General features: G+C 44.6%; 1 protein-coding gene across 2 annotated transcripts in view; it reads right to left on the bottom strand.

Moving 5' to 3' along the window:
• LOC128349513 (uncharacterized) overlaps positions 1 to 11,702 on the bottom strand; it is a 90,482-nt gene extending 78,780 nt beyond the window's left edge. The window contains exon 1 of one of the 2 annotated variants that reach the window (XM_053305926.1): positions 11,093 to 11,702. In XM_053305926.1, the coding sequence (XP_053161901.1) occupies positions 11,093 to 11,251 (159 nt within the window). In that variant the 5' untranslated portion in view covers positions 11,252 to 11,702. The remainder of the gene's footprint in view (positions 1 to 11,092) is intronic. The other variant, XM_053305937.1, reaches the window with a different exon arrangement.
• Between the last annotated feature and the right edge of the window lie 213 nt (positions 11,703 to 11,915).

Raw genomic sequence — 11,915 nt, forward strand, 5'->3', positions numbered from 1 at the left:
TTAATGAGGCACTCAATACCAGCTAAAGCAAACCATTCCTGAAGTATGAAGATTATTTTTGGCTCCAGCAATCTTCACTGAACAACTCCCCTCAGTGGAGCTTTAAGACCTCCATGTGCCTTGGGCAAGGTGCAAAATGTCACTCGCCCTAGGGACACCCTCATCCCCTTCTTTTTTTAAGTGGGACCAGGGGGCATCTGGCTGCTTTAGTGGTGCCCCAACAATCTGCTGAGGCAATTGCCTTACCTTGGCTCATGGAAGGGCTGCCCCTGAACCCCTTTCAGATCTGGCTTTCTGAAGGAACCAGCAAGCACAACGGTATGGAGAGCTCAGCAGTAGGCAGACTATGGCACTCTGGCTGCTGAACTACAACTCCCACCATCCCCAGCTATGAAGTATTATGGCTGGGAATGATGGGAATTGTAGTTCAACAGCTGGAGTGCCAAAGGCTGCCTATCCCCCAGTGTAGCCAGTCACCAGGGCCTCTCTCAGTAGGTCACAGTCACGATTCCAAGCAAGTCACAGCAAGCAGATGTGCCAGATATTAGAGAGGGAGAGAGCAGGAGAAGGTGAAGGGCTTTGAAGTCAGAAACTGGTTCATGGGGAGTAAGGTGCAGATTAGTAGTCAGTCAACACCCAATACCATATGCATTTACTGCATCACCATATGAAAGGGAAAGCAGGGACCAAAGTTGTCCAGTATGTAGTTGGGAAGGAGCTGCTGGAATGGTTAGAAAGAATGAGACATGAAGTAAGCTATGAAATATCAGGGGCCAACAAGACACAGTTAAGTGGGCTATCAATATTGATTAAATGCCAAATGTTGCTAGGCATTGTTCAAATATTAAAGTTAGGCCCTATTCTACAGTCTAAAGAAAGGTAAAGACAAGACACATTGGGGGCAAAAATAATCAGAAAAAGCCAAGGTAGGCTAAAATTAAGAATCAAGGATCACACTGCGCCCATCTACACAGGCTCCAAATACCTGTTTAAACAGGTGTTTTGAACATTTGCAGAGGAGCAATTCAGATGAATACAGTATTCCCCTCACACAATTAAGGGAGACCTCAATCTGTTGGGACGCCCTCCGGTGACATTAGGGTAGGTGTGCTCTTTGCAGGACCCCATTTTTAAGATGCATACAGCTGGCATCTAATCTAAACCAGCTCACTGTGGCCACCACTAAAGAAAAATAACCTTAAAACGCCTCACAAAAAGGAGGCCAAGACAAAAAGAAGCATACACTGTACCTCCTTTTCATAATGTTTTTGTTTAAGCCCAGAAAGTACCCTTGAGAAGTGATATATCTGAAATTTGTTAAGCTCAATGAAGAATTTTGTGAAGCAGCTGAAGGCTCCCTCTTTTTGTTCCTTCAGCGCTGCCTCTGCACTCCATTGTGTGTATGTGTGTTCACCAGATGCCTACTCTGACAAGTTTCAGTGTGCGTGGGCGGTGGGGGGATTCTGCACAGTTGCAAAGGCAACAAGAAGTTCTGGTAAGAACTCATCTGCCTTCTTTCCTTTCACTATAATCTTAATTCATTACCATCTCCCTAAGTTAGCCCACTACCACCTCAAAACATTCACCATCTTGAATCTGGGTGGGTGGTATCATCACAAACTATGCCATTGTGGTGTCTCTACAAGTGGCACTCTTAGGACCAGACTTCGGGGATCAAGAGAGATCCTCAGCAACAGGAAGATGGGGCCTCCAAATGTCCTTGGGGGCATACCCAGAAGCCTGCCATCACCCTGCTGCTTCCCTCTCCACCAATCTAAGCCATTTTTGCCACCATGTGCATGGCCGTGGGTGAGCCGAACAGGCCTCTTCCATGGCCTGGTGGTGGGCACAGCAGTTGGTGGGCCTGACTGACCACCAGCGAGATCTTCCAGTGCACCTGTGCAGTATGAGTATCCAGTGTCGTGGGGCAGCAGTGGGGTGGAGGCAGGCTTCTGGGAAGGCCCCCCACGATATTTGGAAGCATCCAAAATGCAAGTTTTTCTTTCTTTTTCTTAATTTTTTTAAGGGGGGCCTCATGGCGGGGGGGCCACCAAACCCTTCAGGTGCTGGCTCCAAAATTACCTAGGTGCGCCACTGGTCCCTACAACTGTACCAAATTTGGTCCAGATCAGTCCCAGTATTGTAGAATTGATAGGGATGGGGACATGGACACACACATGAAAAGCTAGATGATCTCATAAGCTTACTTTAAGGAAAGTAGGCTAAAAATGGCAGCATATGTCAGTTCTGCTCTTGTTCTGTTAAATTCTTTTGTCCCCCCCAGAACATTCCTTTTCCACATTCTCCTCTGCTTTGTTAGCTGTTAACAGGCAACGTAAGCAACTGTTATCGGCTTTGTCTGTAGGACTAGGACAACAGGTTGTTTACATCTGTATGAAATGGAAAAGTTGTCAGGCATTCAGTTCTTGAAGCAAGTTTACTGTGGACAGGGGCAAGGCCCTTCCCACCTGTCACACACACTTTCAAGACCATGAGGGCTAGAAAGTTAAGATTTTCTGCCAGGTATCAGAATGTGCACAAAACTCTTCATGCACAGAAACACAAGAAACAGAGCTTGCAGGTCAACTTCCATCCTCTGAGTTTTGCAATGAAAGAAACCATTACTGAAAAACAACTTGCTGTTTTAAGCTTGGCAGATGCACTGGTCCCAGGATAATGGTTTCAGATAAATCCAGTGACACAGAATGCAATTAGTTTCCCAGGTTGCACACAGTTCTCTGGGGTGGGGTGGGGAGTATGTGCATGCCACTAGCTTAACCTGCTTAATAAATATTTGTGCCAAGCAGAGATTCCCCTGGCAAGAAGCCAGCTCTTCAGATGGTTGTCAATGGCTTCCCTGGCATTCCTCAGGCCACACAGTCAGAGACTCACAGCCTGAGAACCCTAGGCACAAGCCATGTAATTGACCATGGTGCTTCTGCCTCCAAAATAGCCAGTGGAACACCTGCCACCCTCTCCTTCCACCCCACCCCAGGAAATTCTGGGTTAGTGGAAGAGAAGCTCCTTATGCTGGAGAACAAGGCTCTTGAGAATCACCTCTGCTCAGCAAGGTGGCAGGAGCAAGTTAAAACTAGTTCAGCTGCTGGATTCTACTCCAATATTCAGCTCACCTGGCTCAGAAGATCCCATATGAACGTATTTTCAAAAGCGTGCACACACACACACACACACACAAATATACATATATATGATTTCCCAATCTATTGCTGATGAAATGGTCACTGGGCAATAAGCCATGACATTGGTTATTTTTCTTCTACTTCTGGATAACACTTGGCCCTTGTCTATGGGCTCAGTCAGCAGCTGAGGTTGATTAAAACTTACCCATTAGGTTCTTCCAATAGAGAACTGCACGCAAGCAACACTGCGGGCTCGTTCTCACGAGCGTAGTCTGGATAGGAGGAGCACCCAGCCAGGGTAGCAGAACCATGCGTGCTCCTGATTGGGGTCGTTGGAATACAGAGATCAAGGGAGGAAGAAGAGCGGTTGTGAGGGAGCCAGAAGCTGGGTAGGACTAATGCAGCCAACCCACATCTGTCCCCAGCATTTTATACCCAGCTCTCACCCACATGATGATTTTCCCTTCCTCCTCTTCGATCTTTGTGTGCATCAGGCGTGTACATAGTTCTGCTACCAAGGCTGAGTACTCCTCCTATCCAGATTAGGATCGTGAGAACAAGCCCACAGTGTTGCTGGGGTGCAGTTGCACCCATTAAAGTTAAACCTAACCTAACCTAAAGTTAGGTTGGAAGAACCTAATGGCAAGTTTTACTCAGCCTCAGCTGCTGACTGATCCCATAGACAGTGGCCAAGCGTTATCCAGCAGTAGAAGAAAAACAATGCCACTGCTTATTGTTATAAACTAGTTGTATACCACCCAGAGCCTCTAGATAGAGTGGTTTATAAAAACAATAAATAAATAAATATTGCCCACTGACCATTTCACCAGCGATAGATTGCGCTATCGAGTATCACTACGTTTCTGGTATTGGCACTGCCATTTCCACGTTAACTCAACTTTCAACTGAGTGGTCAAGATTCAAGAAATTGTATTGGTTTCTAGTGGCGGCCAAGCTTCAAACTAATACTCGTCTCAGATAATAGGTCAGTTGTATTTAGACTTCCAGTACTACTAAAACCAGTTGTCGTCAACAACATCATGCACCTGGAGAAACAAGGGAGGAAATCTTCCATTTAAGAAAGACATTTTCGAATGGAAAGAGGAAACTTGCACAAACAAGAAGAAAAGAATGAGAGAAATAGCCTCTCTGGGAGACAGAGATTGGAAATAAGTTCCATTGAGCAAGACTTTCATCAGCTGAATGAGAAAGCAAGCTAGAGCCCAGCGGAAGGACTGAGCAACAACTACAGAACCAAAAACAACAACACCCAACAACTCCCAAGTCTTCTGCCCCTACAGAAAATACTCCCAAGCATCCTGTTCAACTTTGCAAATGAGACAATTCAGCTGAAGTCTCCGATTGTATGGGGAGGATTGTTCCACAGATTGGAGAGACAGGGAGCCAATTCCCAAACTGAGAGCTGCTGGAAATGGTTAGAAAGGTCAGAGTTGCGGCAAGAGGCTCCAAGTTAGTATTAACCTTGAAAGTGCTGCCTTCCAGGCACATGCTCAATCTGTGTGCACCTGGGATTCTGTATTCTAGTATTGGTTATTATTTAAAATATTACACCTCACCCCTCCAGTACACTACAGCTCGGGGTGGCTCACAACATTTATAAAATAGTTACACTGTAAAATCAGACTAATAAAGTTAACCAAATTAAGCTAAACAAGTTAAAATTCCAAGAATCACAGATTTTAAGATATCCAATTGAAAGATTTTGAAAAACTAAAAGCTAAGAATGGTAAAAACTAAAGAGCCTACCAGATATAAGCAACAAATGAAACATTTAAAAGCCTCTTTTAAAAAATTGTTTTTAGTTGTTTCTTAAAAAACACAGGGAGGGTTAGGGTTAGGCTCTACAGGGAGGGTGTTCCAGAACCAAGAGGCCACAACCAAAAAAGCCCCAACTCTAGTTCCCGCCAACCGGGTATCTGTCAGTGGCGGGGCCATGAGCAGGGTGTGAGATGAGCAGAGGGCCCTGGCAGATTCATATGGGCAAAGGTAGTCCAACAGATAACCCGGCCCCAAGCTGTGTAGAGCCTTAAAGGTCAAGACCTTTAGGTCAAGTAGACCAATGGTCTGACTCAGTATATGGCAGTTTCCTATGTTCCTAAGTTTTGAACCAGCAACTAGTTATTCCTCAGCCAGCTGACTGGCTGAGACGGCTACTTGGCTACCAAGAGACCGCCAGCACCGTTGTCATGCAACTCATAGTGTTTGCAGGTTGGGCTCTTTTGTGTTTTGGTTTGTTTAACCTCATACTTCTAAACTGGTTGCATTATTCATTTTAAATCCATTGTCCAACAGCCATTAACATTAAAGAGTGACCGGCCGGCTGGCCGGCCATCCCTCATCTGTAGTCAATTGTGTGCATGACCCAGCACACCACCCACAGATAACCACTTAGAGCTTAATGGCTAGAGCTCCATACAATCACCCGCTTGTGAGAGAAGCTTCCCTTGTGGTTTAGGTAGACTTAACCAGAGACACCCACATTTACAAGGATGTTTCTAGTAATGGCTGCACGTATATGGACCTGATGCTCAAAAGCTGGCAAGACTTGCTCTCCTCTTAGAACTGAGGGTAGCAAGAAGAGAGACTGAAACTGGACATCCTGGGGCAGGATCTTCAAGGTGGTGGCAATCTGCTAACTAAACAGCAGCTGATCATCAATACTGCTGTGTTCTGAGCCACCCAGAGAACAATCTGTTACGAGCTGGCTAACAAATCTGTGTATGATTATTATCAGGGTGGATTTGATTTAAATCAAACTGATTTAAATCACGATTTAAATCACTAGCAGGGTGGATAAAAATCAAAAAAATCCGATTTAAATAAAAAAAATCCGATTTTTTTGATTTAAATCGGATTTTTTTTTATTTTTATCCACCCTGCTAGTGATTTAAATCGTGATTTAAATCAGTTTGATTTAAATCAAATCCACCCTGATTATTATTAATACAGGAGTTGATGCAAGGTGACAGGCTCCTGTGTTATATATACTGGGGAGGGCAAGAATGAGGAAACAAGCCTTTCCGGTTGTGGCCCCTCAGCTTTCGAACACCCTCTCTGAAGAGCTTTGCCATGTTCCCTCTCTCAGTGTTTTTAAGAAACAACTAAACACACATCTTTTTAAAGAGGCTTTTAAATGCTTTAAAAGAACCTATACCTGGTAGGTTCTTTAGTTTTTATAATTCTTAGTTTTTAGCTTTAAGGTTTTTAATTAACCCCACCGCCCACTGAGATCATCAGGGGAGGTCCGCCTGCAGTTGCCACCGGCTCATGTGGTGGCTACTCAGGGACGGGCCTTCTCCGTGGCTGCCCCAAGGCTTTGGAATGCGCTCCCTAGTGAAATGAGAGCCTCGCCATCTCTGACAGCTTTTAAAAAGTCTCTTTCACAACAACCCTGTGAAGTAGGCTAGGCTGAGAGAAAAGTGACTGGCCCAGAGTCACCCAGCTAGTATCATGGCTGAATGGGGATTTGAACTCTGGTCTCCCGGGTCCTAGTCCAGCACTCTAACCACTACACCACACTGGCTTTTAGAAAAAAGGAACTCTGAGGAGGATAGAATTATACAGGGTGTAGAGAGAGAGTAGATAAAGAGCAATAGATAAAGAGCAATTACCCACCTCCTCACAACAGACACATCTGTACCCAGAACCCAGAATGTTGGGGGCAATATGCTAAATCATTGTAAACCGCTTAGAGAGCTCCGGCTATAAAGCGGTATATAAATGTAAGTGCTATTGCTATTGCTATCTGTTCACCCAGGCTTTTAATTAATATTGTTTTAATGTTTTAGAATATCATTTTAAAGCTTTTAAATGGTTGTGTTTTAAATTTCTTGTTTGTGTTTTTAACTCATGTTTTACTTTCTGTTTTTCTCTTGTTATAAACCACCCAGAGACGTAAGTTTTGGGCAGTATAAAAATATGTTAGAGAAATAAATAAATTTGGAATTTTAAAAGCTAATTTTGATTGTGGTTTCAGCTGGGATTTTTAACTTGGTTAATTTGATTAGTCTGATCTTATATTGTAACTGTCTTATAAGTGCCCTGAGCAGTAATGTACTGGAGGGGCAGGGTATAAATGTTTTATACCCCGCTGTTTGTTTATAAAAACAAACACAGCAGGTCTGTTCAGTTGATGCCCTAGCTCACCCCTCTCCTGGCAAGTGACCAAGGACTTCCATATGGCTCACAGGACTGCGAGAAGCACATCTCAGCCTGCCAGCCTCACAGCAAGCCATACCATTGGCCCCTCTAGTTCAGTATTGCCTCTGCTGACTGGAAGCTGCCACCAAGCATCTCTCTCAGCCCTATCTGGAGATACACTGAGGATCAGTGTGCTCATTTTTCTCATCTGTTTGCAGAATGAGTTTTGTTCTGGGTGGTGGTATCAAGGCAGTGTGTACACACATGCAATCAGTGTGGGGCCCTCCTGATTTAACCTGAGCAGGATCTAAAGTTAACTGAGCAGACATCAAAACATGTGTGAGTGCGCACACATGGGCATGCCTTCGAGGGAACACTGCCGAGGATTGGACCCAGGCCCCTCTGAAGGCAGAGAATGAGCATGCGGCCTCCCATTGAGCTACAAATCAGGATGACATCATGGATGCAGAATGACCTTGATGAGCATGAATTGTCCCCTTTGCTAAGCAGGGTCTGCTCTGGTTTGCATTTGGATGGGTGACTGCATGTGTGAGAGCTGCCTGCTCTAATAAATTCCCCTTACAGCAGGAGGGGATGAGGCTGTAGCTAGTGTTCAAGCATCTGCTTGCATGCAGAAGGCCCCATGTTCACTCCCTGGAATCTCTAGGTAGGGCTGGGAAGGACCCCTGCCTGAATCCTTGGAGAGCTGCTGCCAATCAGTGTAGACAATACTGAGCTTGACAGACCAATGATCTGACTCTGTCTAAGGCAGCTTCCTATGAAGTGCAATCATTTAATGAACATAAGCATTTACAGAGCATTGAAGTGCACAAAGTACTTGGTGTATATTATCTTAGTCGGCTTTATAACACACGAGGTCATTAGTACTATTAGCTCCATATTACAGGGAGTGGAGTGGGTGTGAAAAGTGGCTTGCCTAAGGCCCACATAGTGAGTTCTTGGGCAGACCAAGTTTTGAAATGGAGATTTCCCAGCTCAGAGTTTGCACTTCTGGCAACTATACACATCTAGTAATGAATAGGGGCAGGAGGGTGGGGGTGGGGTGGATAAGGAAAACCTACCAATAGAAGAATAGCCCTGCTGGATGGATCAGGCACGAAGTCTTTCCAGTCCAGCATCCTGCTTCCTACAGTGCTCTCCCAGATGCCTCTGAGAAGCCCAAATGCAGAAGATGAAGGCATGCCCCCTCTCCTGCAATTGCTCCCCTGGAACTGACAGAGGCATCATCACTCAGCCTGAAGGCAGCCTGTAGCCATCAAAACTAGTAGTCTTCGATAGATCTGTCCTCCATGAATTTGTCTAAGCCATCCAAGCTGGTGACCATCACCACATTCCAGGGCAGAGAACTCTGTAATTGTGTGCTGGGCAAAGAAGTGCTTCCTTCTGTTGGTCCTAAATTTCCTAGAAGCCTGTTTCATGAGATGACAACTGGTTCTAGCATTGTGAGGGGGTGGGGAATTGCTCTCTATCTACTCTCTCACACACCCTGTATAATTCTATCCTCCTCCGAGTTCCTTTTTTCTAAAAGCCAGCGTGGTGTAGTGGTTAGAGTGCTGGACTAGGACCAGGGAGACTGGAGTTCAAATCCCCATTCAGCCATGATACTAGCTGGGTGACTCTGGGCCAGTCACTTTTCTCTCAGCCTAGCCTACTTCACAGGGTTGTTGTGAAAGAGAAACTTAAGTATGTAGTACATCGCTCTGGGCTCCTTGGAGGAAGAGCAGGATATAAATGTAGTAGTAGTAGTAGTAGTAGTAATAAAACTAAGTCATCCCAAACATAGCAAAAAAAATGGATATAATCAAACACCAGATTGCAAGTCTTGCACTTGCTATATTTAGGACAGTAGAAGAGATAGGCCACAATCATTCTGCCAATTGCACACCCCATTGACTTTGGCAGCCACTGAGAATTGGGTCTGCTCCTATTTGCATCACCCCACCCTGGGCTTCTTGATGAGGTATGTGGCAGAACCCTGGGAACTGCCCTTTGTGCATATTGATACCCCCATGAGAACTTGAGATTATCACTCAACTCCAAGCAACAGGCCCTGGAGACTCAACAGGAGACCAATTCTGCTCAAAGATTTCACAGTCTGATGTTGCAAGACTTTGTGTTCTAACCAAACCCAGGGCTGTAAACTTTTATATAAGAATAAAAATGCAAACCTGGAAATATACCCCTTCCACAGCTGTGTAAGGTGGACAAGAAGCCATTTTGCTTCCAAATGCATATTTCATTATTTATTTTATTTATCCTATTTTTATACCACCTGATATAGATGGTGTATAACATTTAATATATTTTAAGATCTACACAGATTAAGATACATGAAACAATACAAAAGTAGCATAAAACAATTCTTAAAACAAATAAAAATATTTTAACATCTTTCTTTACCAAATGTCATTTCATTTACTTTAAGCTCCAATCCTATGCACACTTAAGAATAAGCCCCACTGAATACAGTGGGACTTGCTTCCAAATAAACATGCCTAGAATTACACCTAGGTTATTATTTTTTGCTTTAGTATTAACAGCATGCTTTGCAAAACAAAAATCAATGTTGCCTACTTAAATTTCCAGAAATTCCTTATTCCAGTACTCCAAGCCCAGTAGTATCAACTGCATGCAAGGGCTTAGAACCAGACTTGCTGTATATATTATCTGGTTCCCCCCACACACCCATTCTCTTTTGGGAAAGAAAAAGTTTAAGACTAATGCAAACACATATAACCAGTCCTCAGTCTTGCATGAGTCTCTTTCATTCCCTCTCCTCAGTATATATATGCTTTCAAATGCATCAGACCCATTCTAGAACCATGCATGCAAACGACTCCATAGGAGGTCAGATGCAGGGTATGCATTGCTCAGTAGCATTTGCTTCTGCATGCAGACCCCATTGGCTCTAAAGCACATTCCACACTCACAGTGGAGCCAGAAGAGCAGCATCTTATACTCTGGATCACATGCTCAATTGTTACATACCATTAAGAAGCAAAAAAAAGTTTTCAACTTTCCAGTGTCTGGACCCCCTTACCTTTGTTTATTAATTCAAGATCCAGTCAGCCAAAGATCAGCTCTTAAACGAGTTAAGGACTAATGTTCAGTTCTAACTGAATCTTTCATATCCAGCAAAGCGGGTGGGGTAGGGGAGAAAAACTCTTAGTAAGTACACTCTGATCCACCAACTTTTACTCAGAAGTCACACTTAGAGTTCAATAGGGCTACTCTTAAGTAAGTGATACAGAGCTGCAGCCATGCAATGCACGCTTAAGCATGCTTACTCAGAAATAACCCCCGACTGTACTCGACGGCAGGGAGCCATTCTTCTCAAGCCAGTGTGGGAATATTGCAGAAGAATGGTTTGATTTAGACAGCACCTAGCACAGGAAGTTGCATGAACGACTTACAGTTCTCAGTCTTTTAGAACACAGAGACAAATTACTCTAAGTGGGCCTTCTGAAAGAGTCCTCTCCATGTCAAAATACCGACTTTCAAAAATGATCCATTAATCAACCTTACAGTCACGAAGAACTTAAGAGGATCAGTCTGTCCAAACAGAGCTAGGCCTTTTATCACACGAGTTCCTGTACCAAGAAAAGCAACTTGGTATTTAAAAGGGGGGAAGTAAATGGGCCTTCTTGTATACAGAGAGACTAGCTCGCACTCTTAACTTGTGAGCGCAGGATAAACGTGGAAAAACCCACTGTACTCCAAGCGACTGCAAGTACCGCCGGCCGTTCCAGAGAAGAGAGGGCTTTGCTTACCTTTAGCTGGAAAGGCTGGATCTCATTCAAACTCTGATTCCTGAGCTTCTTGGTAAGGATCTTGAGCATGGTACAAATCCAGGGAGCCAGGAAAAAGTTAAGCATGCACTCACATCTATAGCCGCCGCCACGCTTGGAGGTGCTCAGAATAGCTTGCATTCAGCAGCTCCAGGTACATCCAACTTTTAGCAGGAGAGAGCAAATCTAGAGAAATTCGATTCGACTTCTCTTGTCTTCCTGGGACACGCTGGATGCTGTTTCCTCTCTCTCCAAACACACACGTCCCTTTTTTTTTTGAACACCGATTTTTAAATTTTATTTTAAAGGCAGGTTGCAGAAGAAATACAGTAGCAGCTGGAAATATTCCGCTCTGCAAAGGGCAAGAGGCACTTGATGCAATAAGGAGAGGAGAGATAGGGAAGCTCTCTCAGCCCAACCGAGGCCCGGGACTCCACTACTTATGAGAATGGTCTAACATGCCACCTCGCTCTCTCTCCCTCACGCTGCCAACAGTTGCCTACAAGCATCGCTCCTCCTGCACGCTCTCACACTGCGCCTCTGTTCCTTTCTCTCTCTCTCCCTGTCTTCTCGCAATGTGAAACTTGTAACAAACAGAATACGCAGCCGAGGCTCCCATTGGCCAGCCACCGAGGACTTGTGTCAATTTCAATGGGCGGGGCTTCCATTTAAAGGGAAACCAAAAGGAGAGCAGGGTACCTCCCCAACCACTTTGCGGATCCGGAGTGAGATAAAGGTAAAGTGTGTGAGATACCATCTCCTTAAAACACGAACGGATTTTGTCTCCTCGTTCCCCAAGGCTAAC

The sequence above is a fragment of the Hemicordylus capensis genome, chromosome 1 (genome assembly GCF_027244095.1).
Source record: "Hemicordylus capensis ecotype Gifberg chromosome 1, rHemCap1.1.pri, whole genome shotgun sequence".
In the NCBI taxonomy this organism is placed as follows: domain Eukaryota; kingdom Metazoa; phylum Chordata; class Lepidosauria; order Squamata; family Cordylidae; genus Hemicordylus; species Hemicordylus capensis.